This window comes from Cariama cristata, unplaced genomic scaffold (assembly GCF_000690535.1).
Source record: "Cariama cristata isolate BGI_N322 unplaced genomic scaffold, ASM69053v1 scaffold6172, whole genome shotgun sequence".
In the NCBI taxonomy this organism is placed as follows: Eukaryota; Metazoa; Chordata; class Aves; order Cariamiformes; family Cariamidae; genus Cariama; species Cariama cristata.
In genome coordinates, this window is record NW_009605430.1 from 152,301 (window position 1) to 180,265 (window position 27,965).

Genomic DNA, 27,965 nt, shown 5'->3' on the forward strand with positions numbered 1-27,965 from the left:
TTAAATCCTCTTGGGCAAAACAAAAGTAGCAGAACAACAGAGACCTTTGCCATAGGAAACTGGTGGGTGGTGCATGGCAGGGACTGGATACCCCGATTGGAGACCGTTGTGCCACAACGAACCTAAGCAAAAAAATCTCGCATTTCAGCTCCCGATTTCCAGGCTTCTGATCAAAACACCATCATCCTCTTTGCCCTGCTCCCCAAATCACGGCTGTCTCCGTGTCCCTTTATTCCTGTACTGGGAGGAAGAGAGAACTCAGGGATGTCCACACATAAGCCTACACCAGGTCAACTCTACCACCACAGATCCACACATGAAACAGCTGACTTTATGGTAAGCCTATAATTAATATAAATTAGCCTATAATTAATATAAATTATACAGACTTCCTGATGACTTTGACTTGCACTCAGGAAGCGGCTGCACAGGGTAGGATGTCCGTGCAGGCCAGCTGCCGGGCACTGCCCACACAGGGGGGACCAACCCTCCACGGCAGACCCCCTTCTCCACCCGCACCTCCGTGGGTGCATTCACCACGATGAAAACTCACTCCTCCTCACAGCTGGAGCTACAGAAACATGCTCCAAGCTTCATAGCTCAGAGTCAAAGTCCCTTCTTCTACCGCTATGGGTTGCAGGCACCTCTTGAAGATAGCAGCTATACAGCAGCCTTCACCAGAGCTCCTCTGCCAGTGCCTAAAGGCAGCCAAAATGCCTTTATAGGTGTTCTTCTGTTGACTTTGGAGCTTTAAATGAGACCTTAAGGGCAGCGTCTACAGAAGTGTCAAGTCACAGACCATCCTACCATGTACCAGCACCAATCTGAGTAACAAATCCCAGAACAAGGTCTAGATTTGTCCCGCCAGCAGATTCCCAGCTAGGTTTCCCTGGTTGTGCAAAGACGCTGCTTTGGGCTCTCAAGCTGTTAGAAACCCATTTAGACTTAGAGTTACTCCAGTTTTTTCCCAACAGAGCAACAAAACAACTCTCTTTGCCTCTGAACAAGGAGCCATTCTGCTGCTTACATGAGTTTCTTCTCTCAGCCACTTTTGGCAGAAGTAGCAGCCCTGTGGTGATTGCCCTGGATCTCCAAAGAAGAAATTCTGCCACCATTTTGCTCAGCACATTGTCCATCACTGTGAAAAACAAGCAATTAATGGGCTAACATGCAATCCTTTGGAAATATTTCCAGGTTCAATAAGGAAAGGATCTAAATTGACAGATACAGCCAAAGCTGAAACACCACAGACTGTTAGCTCTTTACTACGTTTTTAATCAAAATGTATAGCACACTTAGAGTTTACTCACTTTAATCAATGGCAGAGGGCAATTAAAGTGTAATCTTCCCTTAGATAAGTGCTTTTGCATTGAGGAAAACTCTCAGTCATCTTTGAGAGATGAACTCTATTTACCCTTCATCTGATTTTTCACAATTCACTCTTTGTTACTTCTGTTAATTAGTGATGCTATTTATGGTTGATTTATTTCTATCTGTTCCTATTCTTAGGATTAGGTGAACACAGAAATTACTAAGAAGAAAACAAATAATATTAAAAGCACATACGATGAGCACATGGAGCCCTGCCTTACCCAGCACATTTTCTCTAGGCACTAAGATTCCCGCTGAGCTCTTCATCAGAGACAGACTGACCTTGCACAAGGAGGTTTAAGGGTAGAAAACCCAAATTTGCTGAGAAAAGCCATTCCGACTGCAATCCGTGGAATCAATGATGACCTGCTCTATTCACAAAATAGGCACAGACTCCATTGACATTTAAATCAGTCACTTCTCTGGGATGCTACATAGTCCGCATTACCGTAATATCCCGAAGTGTCGATCTTCACTTCTGGAAAGTGCAAAGTGCTTTCACAGATGGAGAACGAGGTACACAGGCTTCATACGAACTTAACAGGTTCAAGTCCAAATTTCACTTGCATCTGAAGTCCCTGAATGCATAGCTGCGGTCAAGCATAAGCTTTGCCTCTCCTAATTAAGAAATACTTATTATTATTTGTATTGTACTTGTAAGCAAAATCCCTGGTGGAAAGTCTGGGCCCCATTCTGATGAAAGTCCTGGAGAAAATACCTCTGCCCCAAAATCCAGCCTGGTGGAGTGTAGGCCAATGGACTTGTCAGATTGGAGTACAAGACACTTGGCTTCCCCCTTAAAAAGATAACCTCAAACCTAAAATCTAGCAGGACATTGAATAGCTTTATTGTATTTCAGGTTTTATTTTTTAAAAAGATGACCACAAAAGGGGACTGGAGGGATTTGCATAAACTTCTTAAAACATTGCAACCTTTAGAAATAAGTCCACGGGTCTAGGAGATAAGGGTCTAGGGGTGCTGGTGGATGACAGGCTGGACATGAGTCAGCAATGTGCACTCTGAGCCCAGAAGGCCAACCGCATCCTGGGCTGCATCAAGGGAAGTGTGGCCAGCAGGTCGAGGGAGGTAATTCTGCCCCTCTACTCCGCTCTGGTGAGACCCCACCTGGAGTATTGCATCCAGCTCTGGAGCCCTCAGCACAGGAAAGACGTGGACCTGTTGGAGAAGGTCCAGAGGAGGGCAACGAAAATGATCCGAGGGCTGGAGCACCTCTCCTATGAGGACAGGCTGAGAGAGTTGGGGTTGTTCAGCCTGGAGAAGAGGAGGCTTCGAGGTGACCTCATTGCGGCCTTCCAATACCTGAAGGGGGCCTATACGAGAGATGGGGACAGACTTTTTAGCAGGGTCTGCTGTGACAGGACAAGAGGTAATGGTTTTAAACTAAAAGAAGGTAGATTTAGACTTGACACAAGGAAAAAATTTTTTACAGTGAGGGTGGTGAAGCACTGGCACAGGTTGCCCAGAGAGGTGGTGGAAGCCCCATCCCTGGAGGCATTCAAGATCAGGCTGGATGGGGCTCTAAGCAACCTAATCTGGTTGGAGATGTCCCTGCTCACTGCAGGGGGGCTGGACCAGACGACCTCTGAAGGTCCCTTCCAGCCCAAATGATTCTATGAGTCTATGATAATGAAGGGGCCTCAGTCTCCCACCAATAACATCCAGGGAAGAGCTGAGGAGGATTATAGCATCTTCCTCACCTCCCTGAGGAAGTCATACCTTAACAGCTCATTCAGTAGAGCTGTGGAATAGTTTTTCTCTATTCCTTTTATTTAGTTACCAAAAAAGTATTAGAATTTATTGCTTTTCAAAAATATTTATTTTTCTCCTTTTTTTCCTACTTTTTCTTTCCCTTGCATCTCATTGGATCAACTGAAAACTGAAGAAGAAAAAAAAAAACACCAACAGATTTTTTTAAAAGGCTTTCGTCTTTTAAGTCTTATGTCTTTTTTCACCCAGAAACACCACGAAGCCCTGCACTGAGGTGGTCTCTATTGCTATCCCCAGCTTTACAGTAGGTGAAATTGGGCCACAGCCAGGTGAAAGGAGAGATGCTTTCACGTTTCCCAGCAGACCAGCACGAGAAGTCCTATGTCTGAAGTCCTGACCCAATGTGCTGGCTTATATGAAATAACAGAATCTGCAAAAAAGCCTTTTCACCCCCGCCCAGTTCCAGTTTAAATACAATCTTGGCACAAAGTCAGTCCAATAACTTTGGTTACTGACTTTCAGATGTTACAGTCCATCTGCAGAGAGCATCTGACATTCAGCTCCGCAGGGACCAGACAGCCGGGGATGGGGAAGTGCTGGCGATTGACCCTTCTGAGCAAAATTAAATTGGCAGAGGGGTGCATTTCCAATTGATGCTCAGGGGTTGTACCACCCACGGGAGGGAGGTGACAGAGCACCGGCCTGCTGTGCTCATCTGTATGAAGGATAAAACTAAAATGATTTGGTTAATGAAATTAGTGGTAAGCCCAAATCACACTCCCACAACTGCTACGTACGGCGAGACAGGGTTGGACTGGGGTTCAAATACTGCCTTGAGCATCCCTCCATCGGGGAGCAGCGGGTTCGGGTTGTTCAGAGCAGGTGCCCTTGTATGGAGAGGGAGTGAATTAAAATGGAAGGGCCCCAGCCCATTAAACTGCAGGGAAAATTAGAGTTAGTCTTGAACACTGCTTCTTGCAGTTTTATCTGCTTATGTTTGCTTTGAGGAAAACTCCTTAGCTGGAGGTTTCCATGTGTGGCCATGGGATGGAGAGAATCTCAGGAAGCCCTGAGGTCCATATGAGGTCCAGCGAACAACTTGAGACTGGGGGATCTCCTGATCTCCCCCTAGACCATGTTATAATTGTACCTCCTGTACCTTTAGAATAGGTCCCAAGTGGGTTTTGGACACTAGGAAAGTTTTCATGGCAGAGGATGTGTTCTCTAGGCACCCTTTGGGATGGAGTACCTGTTGTCTTGAGGGCCAGCAGCAGAGAAAAGCATTCAGAGATCCCACTGGCTTCTGCATTCCTTTTCACATCAAACCTCGGCCAAAGGCAATCAAGTCCTGGGTTTACGCTTGCTTAAACTGAATTCTCTGGGAAGAGGCGCTCCTGGCACATTTACACTCACATCAGTGTTTCTGAGAAGATCCTCTCTCTCCCCAGAAGGTCTTTGAGTTATTCCACTCTTCCTTTTTACCTCCAGGATAGAGGTCAGTCCACTTCACTGCTGTAATAGCAATCCACCCTGTTCAAATCCCCCAGTTACCCCTCAGATCCATCCAGAACTCCTGGTTCCCAAGCGGGTATCAGATGAAAAATATCTGAAAATTCTGAGTCTCACAACACTAAAATTGACAGTATTTTGAAACAAAGCTAAATTTTCTGCCCCCAAAAGGGAAGTCACTTGCATCCAGCCCCACAGCCACTCGCTGCTTAGAGGAGGAGAACACAGAGCTGTTCACTACCGGGATCAAAATCAAATCCAGAATATTTCACATCCTGCAAACAAAAGGCAAATTACTCCTGGCCTGAGACTACACACAACCAGCCTCTAGCGCAGAGTCTAAAAGCCTTGGCAGCACCAGCTATGAATAAGAGGAGAGACACCAGACCCTGCATTAGCTCTTATCCCCTTGGACCAAGAGCCCGGCCAAATCTGTCACAGGTTTGGGGTGCTCAAGATAAAGCATCCCTTTGGTGGTGTTGGTGGATCAGAGCCTGTCCAGGGCAGGAGAACTCAAAAGGCAGCGGCCACAATGCAACAGCAACTCATACCTGAGCAGAAGGCAAGAGGGGTTAGTCTGATTTCAGTAAATCACCCTGAAACATAACTTAATTCGCATTCATTTATCACTGAGAAGCCACTGTCTTACTGTCACTGGCTTTAACATCACACCAGCCACAATAATTGGGAAAAGGGGGCTTTCACCCCCCCACAAACATACCTAAAGCAGGAAATGCTGTAGCAGTCCCGCCTGCCCCATGCCTTTGCATCAGGCAGCAGTGCCCATCCATGCATAGCTCTGAGGGGGTCCTGCCCCATGCTCTGCCAGAGCAACCACGGTTTTCTAGACTAAGCCAGTGCTCTGCAGAGATGATAATCCAGATCTTGCTGCCCCTCCATAGGGCTGGTTATCCTCTGCCCTGACACAGCCATGCTGCTTCCATCTGCTCCCAGAACTATCCAGCCCTTTCTGCCTGCTCGTCCCCACACCCTGTGGGGCTGCCCGGACAGTCGGGGGTCTCAAAACAACAGCCAAACACACAAATTAAAAACACAACACTCTGCCAACAAGTGTGATAGATGTGCCTTATGCTTCCCCAGTGCACATATAGGTACCCTAAACGTAAGGTGAAGCACATCTATCCCCATCGCAAACCAGAACGATGTGCATCCTCTGTTCCAGGAAGAGAAATCCCTTTCATACAGTGGGCAGTAAAAACAGAGGGAAAGGCAGCTCAAGAGATATCTTCACAACATCAAACAAGAGGGCAAATCTCCCATTCATTTTCTATGGGACAGGAAAACCAGGTGGAAGCCTAAAGCAGAGATCATTGTTTAAAAAAAAAAAAAAAAAAAAAAAGAAAAATAAATATATACACCTAGATAATTAGCCCTTTGTTTTTTGGTACTTTAAGATTCAAATTTTCTAGCTTTTCTTTCCAGTGGCAAGAGTTAGAAAGTCCCAAGTAAGAGAGGAAGGGAGCTATAATTCTCTTGAGCACATAAATCCAGAAGCTGGGCTTTCAGAGGAAAGCATCTAAATGCATAAAATCAACCTAAATACCAGAAGACTCTCAGTAAAATCCTAGAAGCTGGCAGCATTTTAGTTTTACTACAATACTGCTAGCCTTGTATGAACATGTTTTAACTATAGTCATTGCATGCAGTAATAACGTTAATTCAGCCAAGTTTAAATAGAAGCAAATCCTTCCCTTTGTTTCTCCCCTTCTCCAGCTTTACAGAGCTGGGGAGACTGAAAAAGCAAAAACGCTGATGTTTTATGCCTTGATCCAAAGGCTTATGGCACCAATAAATCAATACTTAAATATGCTAACAGGATTTCTTGATAAAAAATTCATTCTTTCCCCAGCTAGTGTGGACTCACTCAGCTGCTTTATTCATGAGCGTGCCTGCCTGTCTGGCACTGTGAAAGCCCTTTCACTGTCAAAAATTACAGAATGGCCAAGGGACTGTACCTATTTTTTTAATTCTTCTTTTTTTTTTTTAATCTCTCCTCTCCTTTGTTTTATTTTTAAACAGCTGTGGACATTAATTCTGAATGTAAACTTCTAGGCAATTCCTATCAGAAACAGGTAACACACGTTCACAATAAGGAAGGTCAACCCTGTGGTGGAGGTACTCAGGAGAAAGCATTACCCCAGCAACCCCACCACAGCCACCCCATGAACCCCACGGGGCAGTTCTGGCACTGAACCTGTCTGGAACGTGCATCTTACGTAGATGAGCACTTTCTACAAGGTCATACAGCAAGTTAATAGCACAATGATGAACAGACCGCAGAAAGACCAAACCAGAGGCATCCAAATTAATCTCATGCGCTACCTGCAACCACCAAACCTTTTTTTGGCTAGGAGTCTTCAGTTGTGACAGCAGACCAAGGCGCTGCCTTCCTGATGACCACAGCACTCAGCCCATGGGTGACCCAGTGGTGCCACGGGGGCACCTGCACCAAGCCAGACCCATTTATCTCAACTCTCTCAAAAGCAATATCTAACAAAGAGCAAACCTGCATTCAATATTCATCATCAATCCAAAAGCCAAACAGCTCGTAAGACCAAGTAATTCAAATAGTTTCACCTAAATGTGACTCAAACTGAGATGCTAAGGGAGCAGCCAATTCACTCAGCAAAACTCCAAGACACTCTACGATTCAGACTAGGACAGCAGGTGCCTCCCATAGTTATCTTCAAGTCTCTTTTCTCTGAGCAAGCAACTGAGTTCTGTTTTCTGAGAAGGGCGAGAGAGCACTGCCAGGTCCCTCGACAAGGTTAGCACAGAGGCTGTTGGCGTTGGGCTGTGCAGAGTTTGAGGAAGGGTTGCTACTTGAAAAACAGGCACTGCTTGTAAGCTTGAAATTCTTGGAAAGCAAGAGTGCTTTACATGTCATCGTTGCTTGAGAAGACTCGTGTGTAAGTCAAGTTACACTTAGAATAATTCAGTGCTCTCCTGATGTTTTTTCTTACACTGCAAAGGCAACCAACAAGGCTTCAGGCACCTGCCATCTTTCACTGAAGAGCCAAAGCTGTCCCCAAATGTACTCCTAAAGTCATAAGGAGGGAGAAATACACACATTTACGTAAACACAGACACACGTATTTAGTGCTCTGTTCAGTTTGGTTGCTCGTGGGTACATGGGATATTTGGATAAAGATAAGGATGCCTTCAGAGCAAAACATAGGTTTTGTTGGTCTAGTGAGTAGATGCAGAATAAACTTTTCCTCCCACTCAGCAGTCCCCGTGGCCTGCAGGCCCTAAGTCAGCAAGACAGAGCCAGTCACATGGACTGATTCCCAGAACACTGAAACAATCCAATACTCAATCCTTTTCCGACTTTCAACATAGGAAATTGTAGATCGATGCCCAAAATCATTGTACATAACAACAGTCCTAACAATAACGTGCAGGGTTCCTCATCTTAAATGCAGATCTAGATTTTTCCTGATTTTCCCTCTAAACATTGCCGGCATAAGCTTCCCGAGGAATTTTCAATAGCGGAAAACTGTTTAAATGAATTAAAGTCTTGATTCCATGGTATAAAATTGTAACAATAGCCTATTACATGCATGCATTCTTCAGCAGAGGATTGGGACTGAGCAGAGCATCAATCTATTTAGGTTAGGCTACCTTCTCATTTTGTCTTCTAATGAGACTACCTCCAGCAGTACAGCTTCTCCTTTTCTTAATTATAAGCAGAAAATATCCTCATAGACACACCTACAGCTCACAGAACTAGCTGGAGCTGAGAGCTCAGGTCACTCAAATGGCAAAGCCCCCAAGTCCAACAGCCCTTTCTCAGTGCAAACCCTACTTCTCAGGACAGGAGTCCAAAGGTACTTTATCACTACCATTTCCCTGTTACAGACAAAAAAAACACAAAAAAACCAGTAGGTCGGGATTCCCTCAACTGCATCTAAAGATGCTTCACAAAGTTTTATGAAGATGTTTTAAACAGAAAAGGACTGTCTGCTACAGGAGAAGAAAAACAAAAAAAATGTTTTTCCTAACCACAAGCCTTGCCAACTTGTTCCAAATTTGAATGAAAACTGTCTGTGAAATTACAAATTTAGGCGTGAAAATATTTACTACAGTGTAAATTCATTAAGTCTGCAGAAAACTATGAGACTGGCCCAGAGCTGCTCTTCTCCGTATTCCAAGAGCTTTTGCTGGGAGGGACTTTGCTGAACAGCAAAAGGTTTTGCCATGGCCCATGCTAAAAAACAAACTAATCCTAAAATAAGCAAATAGTTCCAGCTTTTTTCATTGTGTTGATGAGCACGTAACTTAACTGCTATTAAAACACAGTATCAAATGCTTCAAATTACACCTGCCCTGTTTAGGAAACATCTGTTAAAAAAAATAAGAACTATCCACTTTTTTTCTCTCGACTTCCTCCCATGCCATGTCTAGAATTACTCGGTGACCTCCGGCCGGTGAGCTCGACGGCTGGTACCAGCATTGCTACGGCACTACAACTTCTGCACAGGACAATTGCTCCAAATTTACCTGCTTCTCTGTTCACAAACAAATGAGCAAATATTTTTAAACCAGCTAAATGACAACTGATGCTTCCACCATAACACGCCAATGCAAGTTCTCCAGCTGTTTGGGCTACGCCCTGAGATCTTACATGGCTACAAACCCATGCAGACGAATTCTCCCACATTTCCACAGCTTCTGAGTCTGGACACTAGGCAAGGTGACTTTGATGTAGAGTTTCTCTTGTTTCATGAGCAGTTACCCTGCTTTCCACAGTTACTGGGCAATTTGCCTCCTGCAAGGGATTCGCAGAGCGTTTGCTGGATTTTGGCACAAAGAATACAAGAAAGAATAAGAAAATGTTGCTGGAAAAAAGTATCTGGATTAAAAATTTCCTATTTGCAAGTCTCTATAGCACAGAGAATTTTATCTGCTGGAGGAGAAACAACAGGTTGCCCAGAGAGGTGGCAGATGCCCCATCCCTGGACACATTCAAGGCCAGGTTGGATGGGGCTCTGAGCAACCTGATTGAGTTGAAGATGTCCCTGCTCATTGCAGGAGGGTTGGACTAGATGACATTTCAAGGTCCCTTCCAACCCAAACCATTCTGTGATTCCATAAAAAGAAGGAAGGAGGCTTGAATGTCACCAGTGCTGACCCTGAAGGCAGGCAAAGGAGAACAATGGCACCTTCTGCCAAAGACCATCTTCAACTTGTACCTTGTTGTAGCACCCTCATGACACACGCCAGCAGATCGACCTCTACCCAAGCAGACCGTTCCCGATCTTCTCTGCTGCTGACAATGAAGAGAACAGCCCTGACAGCACCCATCTGTGGAGTTCCCTAAGCCCAGCACACCCTGAGCTGCCTTGCACCCCCACGCCGAGCATCCAGCTCATCCCACCACTGAGTCGCCCAGACACAACGCCACACCAATACACCACTATTGTACTCGTTACAGCAGCCTGCCTTTGTTCCTCTCCTGTACCCCAGGGCACGTGGTCTGTAGACTAAAGAGCAAAGACTTTCTCCCCAAACCCACCGCTAACCTCTTCTGTCCGAGAACCTAGCTGCAGGTATTTCGAGTTGCCCTAGGAACTACAAGAGCAAATGAGGTCTTCGTTTTGCTTTTCTTAGAAGCATTCCATTATTCTCTTCCGCTCCAACCACAGATGTAGCAGTCACGGCACAAGCAGCCTGGCGTACTTCTGAAAGCCTGCAGCTGCCTTTTTCATCCTGTGTAGGAAAGCAATTGTTGGGCATGTAAGGGAGCTGCTTGCACCCTGGATGCTATAATGTTGTCAAGCTGCAAGTGAATTTCTTCAGCTGGAGTCTTCACTTCTTGGCAAGCTCTGATGATTAAGCTGTTGTTTGGAGAGATTTTCATTTCTTTTCAGAGAGCAATTGCTCTGTTGAAGGGGCTTTTTAAATTTCTATGATACATGTCACTCTTCTGCTCTATATCTTAAACGTCTGCTATTAAACCTGGAGGTGGACACCCCACAGTCATTTTGAATGTACCTTCACTGAGACATTAAATAAAATGCAGAAGATTCAGTGAGGCATTTAAACTCCTGCTCAGCTTTACACATTTGCTCAAGTGCTTTTCTGAATGTGATAATTTGCTGAATCAGGGCTGAAACATCCCAATCCTTTTAGCCTTAGAGAGAATGACCGTGTGGACACAGGGTCAGACAGTCTGTGTTTCCAGATGGAAAGAGACCCAGGCATGGTCAGAGACACGCATCGCACTCATCTTGGCATCTAAATATTTCAGAGCCATTTTAGCCTTGGACGTGCTCCACATTTTCTATTACAATATCTTTGGATTTCTGCAAAACCTTCCAGATGAGGAAGTAAGCAAAGCCTGCCGTACGGTGACACCGCATCCCTAAAAGATCTGGGAGTTCAGCCCTTTGGCAAACAGGTCCTGTGGGCCTCCAAAATCCAGAAGGAGAGCAGGAATAAACAGCTATCAGCCAAGGCAGGATTTAGACTGGTATGAGACTGTGGTACTGACAGCTCATCATTCCACCCAGGACCCATCAGCTGTTCAGATTCCTCCATTTACCACTTGCTTTTCTTTCACAGGGGCCAGCCAAGCAGTTCAGCCAGGCAGGGGAAACTTGTGCTGCTTGTTCAGTGATCTCCAAGGGATTTTTCAGCTGAACTACAAGTCTGTTGATGATCACACCAATTCATTATACTGCTATATTATAGGTATCTGACAAGGTCTCATTAGTAGTAAATATGTTGCTCCAAAGCCTGGTGTGAGACCTGTCTTTGGGGAAACGGGAGATGAGAAATCCAGTCTACCCTGCTCAAGAGCAAGATGCTCAGGACCATTGGGGCATGGAGCTCTAGGGAGGGTTTTGAAGCACAGAAAAGTTTGATTATTTTTATGCCACTGGGTTTCTGCCTGGCAGCACGGCATGAGTGGTAGGCGATTCTGTTTATACAAGAATTTTTGAAACTTGGGAAAGATGCTGAGAATACTAGAGAAAACTAGATGACTGTCACATGCAAACAATAATGATAATCTAAACGAATAAACTTTGACCTAAGAGACTCATTTCTCTACATAATAATAAACCTCCCTGCCACTCAAGCAAAACACATGTTGTAACAACATCATGGGATAAAGCAGATTTAAAAACCAGCAGGTAACATGGGTGAAATCCACCTGTACAACCAGATGGAAGAAGGTCTACCCATCGGCACATTCAAGATCTCAGAAGAGGTGTAAATGGGACGTGGACAACGCACAGGCCATATCCAGGCTCTCTCCGTTAGGATGGGTTTCATACATGGAGAGGTTCCAGCCAGAATTTCCAACGTGGGTTTGTGCTCAAGTTAATAGTTCAGCTGATCTGTTTTGTGCTTTTCTTACAAGGGCTTGGTCATCCCTAAGTTGATCGCTGCTTTCTGCAGGCTTCCAGCACTGGTTCTGCAAAAGCACCAAACCACAGTCTAGGCTCTTTCCTTCTTCTCCCCCAGCTATTCACTGTCGCGCCAATCCTGCACTCAAAGCTGCTGCCAGGCTTTTGGCTGCCTGCTCCTAATCCTGCCATCGGTGCCCAACTTTCCTGTAAGTGACTGGTGATACTGAAACAACAAGAAATCAGCAGGACCCCCACAGCAGCAGCGAGAGACTGGGAATTATCTATCACCTTTGTGTGTATACATATAAGATTGCTGATTCTTATGAGCAAATTAAAGTCATGCTAAGTCAATAGCAAATGTAATTTAACACTAACAACATTAGGGGATTTTCTCTTCTTTATGAAACTGTGGAGAGAAAGAGAGCACAATTACATCCATGCAGCACCTTAGCACGGCACAGGAGCTCATCTCCCATCTCCATCCTCAGTGCACGACACCAGCATATTCCACGTGCGCTGCTGGTTCCGTAATGCAGCGCCTGCTCCCAGGCATCTCCCTTGGCACTCAATGCATTTCCGAGAGCAACCTCATAGTGACAAGAAAAGTTCAGCACTGGTGAACATCAGGTCCCAAGGGTAATCTCTCCCCAAGACAGGGCTATGGGAAATTTCACACTATGTATGTAACCCAGCTGTTCGGCAGATGCTGTGCGCTCTTGGCTGTGAGATGCTCGAAAAAGCCGAGAAGTCAGAACAGACTCTTTGCTACAGAGAAGACTGTGGTGGCACTTGTCTTCACGCACCTCTAAGCATTGCCTGCTTTATCATTGTTAATTTTTTTAATCGGTTTGGTCCTCACTTCCCACAGTGTGCTGCATTATTAGATCTCCAACAGGGCTATGTCCATCTCTTTGAAGACCCGGGTAAATCTTGAGGTCCTGGCCGAATGCTACGTTCCCAAAGAGCACTTCAGTTCATACCGCACAATATCACAAAGCCTAAGTGAAAGCAGAGCACCCTTGTTTTCATGCTGCTCTTGTGCAGCTGTTAACGCCAAGCATGGCATCAGTCTCCTGATCTGTTTTGCTGATACACTTCTCTTCCAACCCTGGGTCCTGACACCCCACATCCAACTGGAGCAAAGCTTGTCCCTTGAACATCACAGAGAATGCAGTGTAAAAGAAAAAAAAACATATCAGAAATGTGTTCTGTGATTCAGAGCGGCAAAACAAAACCTTTCCTCCTGCTTGTTCTTCCTGTTAACATAACGTAAGGAAAGCACTTCAGACAATTTTCTCCCCCTTTTCCTGTCTGCTCATGCTTTTGCTTGCTAAACAGTTTTGTTCCTCAATATGTTAGAGTTCAGAACGAGGAGAGCTGATCCACACACAGAGAGGGTAATCACAGGAGACTGAACCCATCATAAACCCCCTCAGCCACTAACACTGCAGGCTGCCAGCCCCAGGACACACAAACCTCACTGTAAACAAAACCTCGTTTATTCTCATCCATCTCAGTATCTAGCAATTATGGATTTGTGCTTTAGTGGACTGGCTTCAGGTCAGTTCTAACAGACAGCAGACAACAGCACATCAGGTGCGTTAGGAAAGAAGAGCAATTTCAAAGTCACCTTCACAGAGTCCCACAGGCTTTGCTGTTGCATTTAGTGCTATACCAAAGTAGGCGTGACAGTCACACAATAGGAAAGCCAGGCACATAACCTCACTGGAAACCGCAATCACAAGCAAAGGGTCAGCAAAAAGCCACTTAAATCACCTTTAAGCCTTAACTGCCAGGTTAAAGAGATGCTTCAAAGTATGGGGGCTCTTGAGTCCGGGAGGAATCTCACAAGCAGGCAGCGAGCCAAGAGGAACCTTAATCCAAGCCTCCGAGATGAGGGGATGCTGCTTTATGTTATTTGTTTCCCCTCTGCTTTCTGTTGCACATTCACCTGCACCCTTCCTCCACTTTCCTAGAGAGTTTTGCACAGGAAACCATCTCATGGCCTGGGTAAACAGTGCTAGTCACATCCAAACTCCTCCTAAGGAACATGACCTTTGATTCCTCAATTCACAGTTGTGACTGATGAAGACGGAGTGCCAATGGTTCGATCTTTATAGATAAATGCCCCCAGAAAGTCATATGTGAGCTCTCCAAACAACTTGGTCAAACAGGTTCTCTTCTGCCCCTACAAACACCAACCCATCCACCATCCTACCAACAAAATCATCTCTGGTTTGGGCTGGAAATCGAAAAACAATTATATCCCAACCTTCCATTTCTGTATCTTTATAGGAATCAAGAAATTCAAAGACACAAAGGACAATGAAAAATACCAAGTGAATTATAAGCTATTCTAAATTCGGTGAGGGTAAAGTTCTAGGTGGGATCCAATTTAGGGTGGACTTATATTTTATTTGAACTATTCATTCCTACTTACAAGCATATTAGGTTAGGCCCAGTCCACCGTCTTGAAATACCCACTGGACACTAATATTTGTCAGTAGAAAACAGAAGAAACATAAAAATCTCTTGCCATTAAGATCAAAAGAGAGGGAGTGTACACTTTGACATTTCTCCTTTCCTGCAAGAAGTCCCTATTTTGCAAAGCAAATTTCACTATGTAGCTTTGAACTAACTCCTGTAGAGAAAAGATGAAAGGTGAAAACCCAGCTCTTTGAAAGTCAACATCAAGACTTCTGCCAAGTTCAGAGGAATCAGGTTTGACCCATGATTTTCTATAGGAGAACTGGGACCACAAACCACACTCCTCAGCTCCTTGGAAGCCCATCATGCACCTCCACTGCAAAGGCACGACTCTATTTCACAGATGGGTATAGACCAGCTAGTTCAAACAGTGCTGGCTGTGTAATGACCACAGCAAGGAGCTCAAAAACCTTCCTAATCCACCAAGTACAACATGGAAAGCATTGATCTCCAAGCTAACGACAGCTACAGCACTAGGTCTTCCCTAGCTATGTCACTGAAGGCTACCAGTGTATCTTTTCTCTGGTTACAGGCTTTGAAATGAATGCTTCTACTTAGCATAGTGAAAGAATTGTTTTAATTGGGGAACTCATGGGCAGGCACAAGCCTTTTCAGGCGTTTCTCACTTTGCACAACAAGGTGAGCTTCCCTTGGCAATCAGAATGGAAGGCCTGAGTGTGTTTCATGATGGGCAATGAAGTTCTTTGCACGGGAAAAACTCAGAATTACTGCTATAGAAGAGGAAACCAGGAGTTATGCTATTGCCTCTAAAAAGTTTTACACCTCTAAAGAGCCTACACTAGCAATATGCAATAAATGAATCACTGTCATTCACAAACATTAAGCACGTAAACAAGATGATCTAAAATACCATTGTTTAATTTGAAAACTAGATCTGGAGGAAGATCAGGACTCAAGAGGACCCAGATCCCAGGGTACCAGTTTCTCTTAACGAGCACCTACATCATTTCCTCCCACCTCTGTATCCATCCCCAGTACTCAGCCTCTGTTCTCTTTCCCCGGACTCTGCACTTTAGTTTGCCAAGAACTTGGAGGCCATCACTGCAAATGTTCTCCTCCCTCAGCAATGCTAACATCCTCAAGCTCCAGCAGCCACGGGTCATTGTCAGACAGCTATGCTTAAAGCATGATAACAGCTGCAGCATGGCAATACTTAGCATATTCAAATACTTTATGGGGACCAATGAATAAATTTACATAACGGTCCTAAGAGATAACCTGATCACCAGTTACCACTTACCCCAGTTAATGGCTCCCTCAGGCCCAAGAAAAGTGGAAGCAGCAACCCTGGCTGTCTCACATCAACCCTGACCCCAGTGCCATGCTCAGGGTGAGCACCACTTACTGCAGAAAGTGCCTACCCAGAGCAGAGCCGATGTCAGCACCACCAAACTAGGACACAGAATGGTTGCATCAGTCTGGTGCAGGAGCTGGTCCTAAACTAGTCCTGGTTGCAGAAGAAGGAGGCAGGTTTGCTACTCTAGGGTGTGTCGTACTTGAGCAGCATAGCTGCCTACCATCAGCTGGTGCTCTAGGTAGGTTTTCCCCTAATTTCATGGTCCAGAAGATGCTCTGCCTGTACTTCAGGGATCTCTGGTTTGTCTGCACTGGATTAGACTGAAAAACTCTTCACAACACTGGACTGTGACACTGAGTCCTCCAACAGTAAGGAAAACAGTTTAGTTACTCCATTTTAATGCATTCCCAGATCATGTTAAAGCCTTAAATTAGCAGGAGGTAAGTGCACTCCCTTAGCTGGAGAAAAGGTTTCTCCCTGGCCTCAGGACACAGCAACTTTCCTAAATCACATGTTGCTCCTTGGACCTTTTTGAGTAGAAACAGGCCACAGCTGACAAATCTGCACAGAAATGCTCGTTTGGAGCAATTGCTCTGATGCTATTGTGCTGCTGATTCAGGAAGGAGATTTCCCCAGCTTATTCTTAAAGCATTTCACCCAACTGAAGATTCAGTCTTTTTTCTTCAAGCATAAATCACCTTCCAGACAAAGCCAGAAAGCATTCATTGGCCCTAATTAAAATGAAACTCTGTGAAAGTATAAACAGTGGATCAGCAAGGAAAAATCGGGCTGAGATTTGTGAACTTGCATTCTCCCTGCCCTCCTAATTTCTCAATTTATCACAAGAGATGGAGTGAATATTTGCAAGGTAGATTACTTACTACACAGCTTAGCCTTTGATGCTAATTTTCTCTAAATCTGTAGGAAGGCTGCATCTGGACCACATATAAAGTCATCTCAATCATTTGGAAACGTCTAAATAACCCTTCACAACAAACCCCTTGCTTTGGAAAGACCTGAACCAAACCATCTAACTCAAGCCCAACCTCCTTCTCTCCTGAGCATCACTTTACACCAAATTTTCCAGCTTGCCTGATGCCACCACAGACCAGTATTTCAGTCTCAAAGCTGCTTTCAGGACAGAGCAAACTCTCTCCCTTGGTTAAATGAATGCTGAACTGGTAAAGCACGTCTCACCCTGCGACTGATCCCAGCCATCACCACTGAGACCTAAAAAACTGTAACTCTTCTGACCATGATGCAACAAATGCACTAGCAGGAGAAAAGGACCACTGACAAAGCCCTATTGATGCAGAGCAATCAATCAATCACCGTTTTCCAGAAGGAAATGAATGGCCCATTAAGGAAGCAGTTGTAACCTCAACTTCCCCATAATGGGTCTTGGTCCTAGACTACCTGGCATCCACGGGATCTCAGCCCAAAGAAGGGAGCCCATGTAGGGCTGTCTGCTTTAACAGCAGGAAGGGAGAGGGTTTGCACAAGCACAGCAACAAACCCACCCCAACCAAACCCAACACGTGGCAGTGGGCGCACAAAGGGAGAGCTGAGGGAAGGGTTCTGCTAAGCCTGAGGAACAGCAGCCTTCCCTACCTTCTAGTCACTGGGAGAAAAAGCACCAGCTTTTTTTTTCACTAATGCATAACCACCGTTTACACAGACTGCATCTTACCTCTTGTGGTCCCACAGCCTTTTGCGAATCTTAATTCAGCAAAACATTGAAACTAGGTTCACAGCTCAGCTCCGATGAGTATCCTGCATCAGGAGAATGTTGGTGTCCTTGAGGACACCAGAGGCTGGGGCTGGCAGGGAAACTACCTCCACCATTGCAAAATTTTCCTGGCCAAAACCATTCTTCCCAGCAGTAGAGAACCCAAATGGTGAACCAAAGCTCCCTGAACAAGTAACAACCTCTGACACTCACTTGTTGTCTAAGTATGCTGGCGTACTTCTTGTCTTCCACAAACCAAGGAGAAGTACCCTGACACATGTTTGCTTACCCGACTGATCCAGTTCTGAATGCAAAAGGCAACATCTTCCACCTTCTTCCCATATCAACCCAGTATGGGTCCAGCAGGGATCCAGCTGATTCAGGCAGCATTAATGTGCAGTTGCTGAACTGACTGGTGCTGGATGGATGGACTGGTTGCGTTGCTGTTACCTCTGCACAGCTGACAACTGCATCCACAAACACCCACCATGCTGGGTTTTCAGTCATTGCTGCAGCGTGGTTTGGGCTTTTGCTTCATTTTGAAATTTGATGAACTTAAGAGTAGGCACAGAAGAAACCAAGATGAAAGCCAAGTGGCCAGAAAACAGCAGATGACTGAAGCTGTGAAAAAGTTACGAGCTGCAGAGAGTGGATCTTCTCCACCCGCATCTTTTCTCAGCTACTAACCTGCAAAAGCACAGCCAGATCCTCAGCAAGCAGAGCAGCACAGGGAGGGGGTGACACAGCAGGCAGGGCTGGGCCAAGGGAGAGGGGACAGAGATGGCTGCTGGCACCAGTTACATGAACTGATCTGCTGAGCGGTCCTGTGGCACGGCACACACCACTCACCCTCCACGCAGACCGTCCAGAGACCCTCATATCTGTCAGACATGAACCCACTAAGCATGAAAACCTAAGCTTGGGTCTCAGACAATGTTTGACATTATACAACAAATGCTCAACAGCATCTCATCCAGGTATCTGTTTGCAATTAGATTAATGGGTATCTAGAATGATACTATTATAGTTTTCAAAGCAACCCCCAAAATCAATACCCCAATAGTAAGCTCTAGTTTTTACATGTGGTACAAAAGGCAGTTTGGGAGAAGATGATCTAATACACCATGTATTGATTAATCAATTCCAGCCAGGATGCTAATGGGCTTTTCTTACAATGGTTGGCACTAGAAGGAAGGAGTGGGATTGCTGAATGAGAATGGAAGAAACTGGTTGTGTGATGAAGTTTCAGGGCGAGGGGAGGGCATGCAGTGGGGAAATGGGTCCTTCTAAAGATCGCTCTAAGTGGGCAGAGACTAGGAAGAAACGGAGGAACTGAGCAATGAATGGAGCAGGTAATGAATCAGATATATTGGCTTCAAACACAGCAGAATTATACCTTGCAATTTACTGTGGTTGATATTAATAACACTTTCCTGTTGCTACAGAAACCCTCACAGGAAGGTCTGCGAAAGAGCCCAGCATGGGTCTAGAGTCTATAATGAAGTAGACTGAACACTTTGTAGCCCTACTGGCCAGTGAAATTGTCTGGAGGCATTATTAATGCCTACCTTAGTTATTTTTCCATATTGGCACTTCTGGCTAGCACAGCATGGGGTAATTCAGATCATCCGTGCACGGCTGACAGATTTTCCTTCCTTCTACAGTCAAGAGAAAGAAGGAGCCCGTGTAGCCATACATTGCTAATCATCACCACTCGCTCTCTCCTTCCTGCCCCTGTACTTCATAAAGTCCTTTACTACCATAGAAAATAGAAGTACAAAACAGCTGGACCATCCTCCAGACCCTAACCATAGCACTTTACACCCAGTGTAGAAACATGTGAAGATCTAAACAAATCACAAACCTGGGGAGAACAGATCTGCAACAGGTACTTATGTCCCTTCCAGCTCCCGAAGAGCAGCTGTCACACTTTGCAAGGAAACAGGACACAGATGCTGCAATCCAGCCGAAGGGCTCTGTTCCTTTGCTAACCTGTTAGCAAGGGTTAGGTGCTTCCCTCTCAAGACAGGACACCTCCAAAGGGTAAGAATAAATTGCAGACACAAACGAGAGCATTACAATGCCTGAAAGACAGCAGAGTTGTTCAGTTGTTGCTAATCGGGTGAGGTTGCCTTACTCTTTGTGAAACTGAAAACGGTAGAACTGACCAAGAGGTTTTGACCTTGAGTGGCTGTGACAGTCACGGTCCTGGCTGGCAGGAGGCACAGCCAGCAAAGACCCTAGCAAAGAAATTCAGCCTGGTGTACCTTCTCCACAGCCAACAGAGTCATGCCAGGCATCAAGGTGACTGATAGGTCTTTGTAAAATTATATTGAGTCGCCAAAACTAGTACTGGATCTTGGTGCTAACATCCAGGTGATGCTGTTCATTCATTGATGTAGTTTGATCCTAAAGGCTAGACCCAGTCAAGAAAGGAAACCTCTGGGTACAAAATATTAGCAAGTCACTGCTTTTGCCATCCTATATTGTGCAATTTGGTAACTGGTTTCTATGGGACATGCTGAGAACACAGTCCTACTCACCCAGCCATCCTACAGCAGAGCCCACCAGCATCCTGGAGCAACACACGCCAATTCTTACACACGGCAACCCCGCACTGACACCAAACACCATGTTGAAGGTAAGCAAGTCTGCAGCCTCAAACCACCACAGGCCACGATAGCGGTTCAAAGGCTCTTACAGGACCTGCAGAACAACCCTCAAGAAAATAAGAACAATCCTCCTAAAAAGCAGAGTGAGGTGCTAATCAATACAGGAAAAATGCACAAACTAAATAACTTTTTTTTCCAGAACAACCTTCTCCAAACTAACTCAATGCATAACGGCACCTCAGGAGTCCTACAACCCTATCAGCGGACTCACATTGTAGAGGATGTCAGTCCATCCCTCCATGGTGATGCACTGGAAGACGGTGAGCACAGCAAAGAGGATATTGTCAAAGTTGGTGATGCCATAGTTGGGCCCTTGCCAGTACTCTCTGCAGGTGGTCCCACTCTCACATTGCCTGGCAGGAGGCTCCTCTCCACAAGGGAAATCTCCCACCTCATCACCTGCAGAGGAGAACAGAGGGGAGAAAAGTTATTGACTGAAGCTGGTCCAGCAGCTGATGCTGCTGCATCCTCCTTGCACCACTGCATGAACAGAATTTATGTTTCAGGTTTCCTTGTGCTGCTAATGGACAAGCAAAAGAGATCACGCTCATGTAAACATTTATATACTGCTATGTTATAAGAGGAGGTTTAGTGGCAGGATGGAGCAGAGCCATCCCTGAAGCGCCCATAATTTATAGTTTGCCCCAGTGTTCAGCCACGTCACCTATGAGAAATGCCATAAAAAAAAAAAAAAAAAAAAAAACACAACCAAACAAACAAACAAAAAACACACACCCAAAACAACACAGTGGGGTAAAAGCAAGGGCTTAGGAATGGTGCATACTTCAAACACTGTGAGCCAACGATACACCCTCATACAGCATAGCTGAGAGCTAAATATTGGCACGATCAAGCAAAAGGGCAGGTTCTTCACCAGTGGCTTAAGCAAGAGCTGCTTGTGGGTAGCACCAAAATTGTCCAGATACAGATGTTAAAGCACAGCTGCATGAGGAGCCCCTGGCTTCGTCACAAGGCAGTAGCACCATAGCAGCCAGCGAGGTGGACCGAGAGCTCCAGCCCCTCTGTAAGCTTCATATTTCTGCCCCACAGGGCAATGCTATGGAGTGTAGGTACACGTGGCAGGGAAAGCATCCAGCTGTCAGCTTGTTTCTCTGCTGAGTTTCATTTCAGACCCAGAGAAGACAAAGGAGGATGAGTCTGTCAGAGTTAAGGACAACAAGGGATGGCCAGAAGGGTAGGCAGCATCTCCCAGGGTCAGCTGTGAAATCTGGAGCATTGCAGCCCTCCAGAGATGTTGCGAGCACCAACAGAGAGCAGTTTGGAAAACTAAAGTGCTAGGTTTTCAAAGTAGATAAATATCCTAAGTAATATTCCTATTTACACAGAGATACAATTCAGGAAATATTAAAGGGGTTTAAAAGTGACACATTATGGTAATGGAGCAGCAAACTGCACAAAAATCACATTCACTGGGGGAAAACAAGATCAGCACTAACAATAATTAAGAATAATCATTCCATAGAGTAAAGCCTGCAGGAGGAAAACAAGATTGTCACTGCTGCTCCAGGCTGTGCGTATATATATGTGTGTGTGTGTGTGTATGTGTGTGTATGCGTGTGCACGCATCTGACGCGTTTTCCTGTTGACTCAACACCTTCATGCAGGGCATCTCTCTCCAGCTCCCATATGGGTCACCACAGGCTTTCGCAAGGGCTTAGTGAGACAAGTCTGCAAAAAGAAAATACCAAATCTGCTTCTTGCAGACTATTTGTGAGTGTGCTTTAAAAGAGAATCCAGTTTTATCTCTGTTTGGCCTTTTGTGGCCAGGTAATGCTCTGAAAATGCAATGCACATCTATTACGAAGGGTGGGGGTTTTTTTCCTTTTCAAAAAAAAGAGACCAGAACTGGTCCCTACCCCCATGGCTGGGGAAGACACAGAACAGGGGAGTCTGAAGGTAAAATGGGAAACAAATGTGATGCCCTCCTCTCCTGGAGCAGCTTCAGGGTACTCGGGCTGCATCAGCGGCTGAAGGTGGCTGCTTAAAAACAGTCCTGTGTCAGCAGAACACGACAGCAGAGGATGCAGGGAGAGGAAAACAAGTCAAGCATCCCCTGGAACATGCACTGCCATTAATTTTTACCCATTTTTCACTAAAAAAGAGAAATGTTTCCACTAGCTCAGAACAGTCTGTCAGGCTGAGCAGCACAGGTCTTGAACAGCCCTTTTGCCATCTTGCCCCAGCATCCCTCTTCATTGGAGTTTATTACTGACCTACCCAGGGCTACTGGATTAGCAGGGCTACAGCCACATTTGCTGTTGACACCTCTACTCGGTTCCCTTCACGATGCGCTGAAATAACAGCTGGTACCTTTCACGTGGCTCCCGATTCCAGGAAAAATCCCAGGAGTTTGCTCACTTTGGGGATTTGGAACAGAAACAAGCACGAGCAGCTCCTCCTCCTCCTCCTCCTCCAGTTTGCTGCTCGCTGACAGAGGCATCTCTTTAATGAGGTTCACATTTCCACACTCAAGCCAGCCTTTGGAGCCCATGGTATCAGACCTGGGCTTGTTAATGCACCTCTTTGGAGATGATGAGCACTTAGGTTTTAAAAGGCTCGGCTGATGGCTTTGCGGGATGCTCTGCTGCTCCACTCACAAGGGACCGCAGCGCCAGGAAACCTCACCACTCTCTGCCTTTCCAGAAACCCCATCGCACCATTTCCCGCCGAGCAGGCGGAATCGATCCTCATAATTTATCTGACAACCAGCTCGTTTGTCCTTGAGAAAAGCAGGGACCAGTCGCTGTAAACACGGGCATCTTCCCACACTGCCTGGCGAGTCGAGTCGGGGGGAGGTTGAGCCTGGCCACGCTGCGTCCTCCCACCGAGATGCCAGGTGCTGCGATGCAGAGATATGCAACACACACCCCAGTCTTTCGGCTGCACTCCCATTTCCTAGCTGGGAGCCACCCAGCAAGCAAGAGTCACTTACACACGACATTACACGTAACAAAAATCTGTTCTCAGTCCCCAAGCCTGGCACAGCAATCTCAGTCATCACTGAGGTCAGAGAGTTGTCTGCAGAGAACACAAACAGCTTTGGGTTTTATTTTTCCCTTTTATGTTAACTAGTTTCTGGGGGAAGAGGAAAAAAAAAAAAAATCACTTTTCTTTTTCGCCCCCTGGCTAAAGTCAGCCCATTAGCGAGAGCGCCTCACAGCTCAGCCCCCAGCCGCTACCTGCAAACGAAGGATGCATAAACTCACCCACCTTGGTTGCAATTTAACAGACCTGAAAATGCTCCTAGAAAATGCAAACCTGCTCATAATTGCATTCTCCCAGCCATCTCACCAAGAATGCTTCTGCTTCCCACACTCTTGTATCATCACCGTTGCTGTTACCCCTCTGTAATTGCTGCGGTAGCCCCAGAGACCTTGCAGCGGGCTGAGACCTGTTGTGCTTGGCATGAACACGCACACATCCCCCCAGGAAAGATTTTCTTATCCTACAAATTCAGTCCAAAAATTCATTTCTTCCACGAATCATCATCCTTCGCTCACAAGTCACAACATTAGAGTGTCCTTTACAAGTTGCGCTATGTTTTTCTAACATTACATAGGAACACAAGCAAGAAAAGAGTTTCACCCTGCTTTTGCAAAGCTCTGTGTAAACTGAATATATTAAAGTGTTCCCATCTTGTTGTTAGAAAGCGCTGTGAAGGATGCCCAGAGATTTGGCAGGGATGTTGGTTTATTACCATTTGAATGCATATAAATAAATCAATATTAAGACCTATTAGTGATAATCACTGAAAATACAAGGCCGTTTTAAAGACAGTCAATTGTACCTTAAATTGCAATCTTTTGGAGACCAGAACAATATTTTAATCTGTGGGTAGCCCAGATAACCAACACATATAAGCACTACTAAAATGAATATTAAAAAATTACATGGAAAAAAATTGGCTTTTTTTTTTTCTAATTGGCATGAGTTCTGAGTCATGGACAAGCAGCTGGTTTTGACGCGGCAGCCGGTCCCAGCCGAGGGGCTCTGGGCTTTCCTCCTCTCCACCTCCAGCTTCCAGGGTTTATCACTTATTCACAGGCAGACTCATCATTTATGCTGCAGTGCCTGATTTCCCTTTCCCTTCTCTGTTTGAAGGACATTTTTATTCTTTCTCTATTAAAGGGCTCCTTGCCTTCTATCTATTGTCCTTTGTTATTTTCTTTATTTTTTGGTTGCTCCCAGTCTTTCCAATCTTACTATTTCACACCGAAGTTTTCTCATACCCATGCAGCTTGCCCCAGAAACCTTGCAGGAAAATTCAATGTTCAGCAGCTGTTCTTAGAGCTAAACCCAATGAAAATGTAAACGGAGACCAATGAACCAAAAAAAATAATAAAAAAAAATAACCCATCCTTCAACAAGCTGGAACAAAAGGAATTTGGTTCTGTATTTCTACTATGAAATTCCCCCATGAGAGGAGGTCCTAAGCACCTTTGTCTCACTCTTGTGTAGACTGAGAGCAACCCACTAGCATCAGGGGTGCCATGGTGGTGTAACAGAGAGGGGAGAATCTGTCCCAGCACATGTAGGGTGAGCACAAAAGTCTGGTAACTCTCAGAGAAGGTGGGTGAAGAGGGAGAGAATGCAGTGAACGTGGAGGAGGAAAAAGGAGAAGCAACATAAGAGCAGGATAGAAAGCATCCCGATGAGATGAAGGGGACTAGAAGCATCACGATGATACGCTGGGAGGGGAGCGAAGCTCAAAGCTCACCTGTCTCATTAGAGAAGCAGGTTTTATGAAACTTCCCCATGTAAAACTCCAGCCCGATGATGGCAAACATCACGATGGCGAAGAAGAGGAGCAGCCCAATCTGAAGCAAGGGTACCATCGCCTTCATGATGGACTTGAGGACAACCTGCAAGCCTGTGGGGACAAGGAAAAACACATAATCAGTGAGGGAAGGAAACAAGGGCTTGGGGGTGGGGGCAAGGTAGGAGAGAGGGGCTGTCTAAGGGGAAGTTTAGGATTGGCGCTACCAAGCAACACTGCCTTTCCCAGGGTGCTGTAAAAAAGATGTTACAGCCACAATGCACTCAAGAGGTGAGAGATAAAAATCAGTAGAGTTATCTTTTCCTGACCTCTTTTCTTCAGGTCACAGATTCAAAGGTCCCTTAAGATTCAGAGACACAAAAGGCACTTTTCCTGAAGCCGGTGGAGTCCCAGGACTCAGCCTGGAGGTGGACCAGGTCCTTAAGGCAGACCCTGCAGCAGCACGGATGCAGCAGGAGAGCTGGGCGCTGCTGTGGTACCTCCTGGCCCAGGGAGCACCCAGCTGCACAGGAGCTGCCTCTCTCTCCGTGACGCTGCCGTGCCTATCACACCCCGCTTCTGGAGAAACACAACTCTGTCTCCAGGGCGATTCATCCATAGCTTTTTCACTGGCACTAAAACTCATTTTCAATTAAAACCAAGGGAGATAAGGCGAGAGAGGTTGGCGAGATGGAGGTGTCAGATAACCTCGTACAGACGCACATAACAAAACAACTTCAGCGATAAGCAGCAGCTGAAAGCCACCTTGGTGGCCTCTCCTAAGGTATGGGGAATGAAGGATCATCATTGTCTTGCCACCTTGTACAGCGCTACTGAGGTCAATACGGGTGCATGCAGGAAAAAAAAGCACGACGATCTGTTGGATGGGAAAAACACCGAGAGTATAAAAGAAAAGCATATACCATGCCTGTGTATGAATGCACCTCAAGGCTGTACATTTACTACAGGAAAAAATAACACAGCACAGAGCTATCACAGCATCACTGAAAACATGAGAGCAAATTATGCTCTGTGAGAAAATATTGTGCTGGTCCAGGACACATCACCAGGTGGGAGAGCACATCCTCCTGGGGGGAACATGCGACCCACACTAGGACAGGGACGCCCCTGAGGGACCACCTTACTTCTCTGACATCCTTCACAGTCACTACCACAAAACCATACTGTCTTGCACAGACAAGAAGTCCATGAAAAAACAGCCAGCAGCATCTCCTTATTAGAGATCCTGTTAAAAATTACACCTTTCCTAAGCCTAGCCAAGGACCTCGCCTGCGTGGGAATTCAGATTCAAGCCCCGCTCATGAAAGGATGCTGACTTCAGGAAATTTTGGTGCTGTTATTTCAAAGCATGAGCCCTTACTGGATTTCTACAGCACCAACATTACAGTCCTGAAGCAGCCAGGGAGGAGGCAGAGCTGATGCCCCAACCCAGGGGTTAATGCAGAGAAGAGCAGAGCATCCCACAGAGTAGCAGTTCCCTTTCACTGGCTCTTGCTGGAGGGGAAAAAAAAAAAATCTCACAATTCCACATTCAGAAATGAAATTTCCTCTTGAGAGCAATCCCCCACTAGCAGGCAGAGCAGCTGGTGAACACCAACAAATAAAAAGGCAGTAAGCAACGGTGTGGGGACTTTGACCGTATCAGGGCATCAGCAAGGCATGATGCAGCTCCTCACCAGAGCATCCAGACCCTTCATGTTAACATGTAAAATATATCAAGTTGCCCATTGAGTAGGCAAGACCAAGTTCTATCTGCTCTTTCCTTTCATTTTTTTCCCCTTATCAAAGGGGTAAAATCCCTAGTACAAGATGCTTAGCTAGTAAAAACTGTCAGAAGATCCAAGCTCAGGGCTGGGGGCCTGAAAGCTGCAAAATTTGGGTCTCAGGTCTTCATATCCTGGAGAATGAATTCAACCCCAAAGGTAAAGGAGCCCTAGGACAAATCCCTGCTGCTCACCTGCAAATCTGGGAGCGCAGCGCTGAAATCAGCTGGCTGTAGACAAAGGGGGACGACAGAAAATCAGAACCTAGCAAGGGCAGGAACTACAGACCATGAAGAAGCAGGGAAAGAAAATATTGCTCAGAAAAGCACGTAACACCCCAAAAGCTATAGAGCACCTTGGGCTGGGAAGATGACATTATCACGACACTCACTTGGGATTCCTGACACAAGCTTCAGGGGTCGCAACACTCGGACGGCTCGCAGCGTTCGCAGGTCAAAATCAGTCCCAGCAGTTGCTAGAATCCTGATTGTAAAAGGGGAGAGAGGGGAAAATTTGAGATTAAATGCAAATTCCTCTTTCCAAAGCGTGGATAAGTGTTGTGTCAAACCAGCAAACATCCCAGCTGCTTTAAACTTTATACCTGTGATCACATGGCAAATTGCGCCCGCTGAAACCCATCAATTCACACGCTCCTCCAGAGCTGCTGAGCCTTGCTCTGACTATAAGAAAATCCGCAATATCTGCCTGCTTATGAGGCCATTTACACATAGCGGGCAGGTCTGGCTCTGGCCATTAAAGAGCAGCACCCTGTGCTTATAGGGAAGCATACATCAATTTTCAGAAGGAGACAGTGAGAGGGAAATAAACCCCTCAGTTATGCTAGGAATTACCTCCCAGAGCTTTTCTCTATAATAAATGCAGAAATCCCTCAAGTACTGATGTCTGGTGTTTCCTAATATCTGAAGCAGTTTCTTATTACACAGTTTGTGAGTGCAAAATAAATTTTTGTTCAGAGCATCTTATTTGAGGAGAATATCCAGAAAGCAGATGCAGGTATTTCCTCTGGTATACTGCAGTAACTTTGATAAGAAATACAGCCCCCAAACCAGAATGATTCTTAAAAGTTTAAGCATTTTGCACAGAAAACGAAATAGCTTCACTGTTTCAGGACACAGCACAGGAAGAAATATTGTCACAGTGTCCACAAGCCATGACGACGCAAACTCCTTAATCGAAGACCCTGAAAGGTA

The 27,965-nt window shown here is 45.6% G+C and overlaps 1 protein-coding gene across 1 annotated transcript in view; it reads right to left on the reverse strand.

Moving 5' to 3' along the window:
- The window catches only part of LOC104158326 (voltage-dependent N-type calcium channel subunit alpha-1B-like), a gene marked incomplete at both ends in the record, with an annotated part of 179,320 nt that extends 152,083 nt beyond the window's left edge, over window positions 1-27,237 (reverse strand). The window contains 3 exons of the mRNA XM_009695941.1: window positions 20,405-20,592; window positions 24,932-25,084; window positions 27,146-27,237. Of these exons, the coding sequence (XP_009694243.1) occupies window positions 20,405-20,592; window positions 24,932-25,084; window positions 27,146-27,237 (433 nt within the window). The remainder of the gene's footprint in view (window positions 1-20,404; window positions 20,593-24,931; window positions 25,085-27,145) is intronic.
- Between the last annotated feature and the right edge of the window lie 728 nt (window positions 27,238-27,965).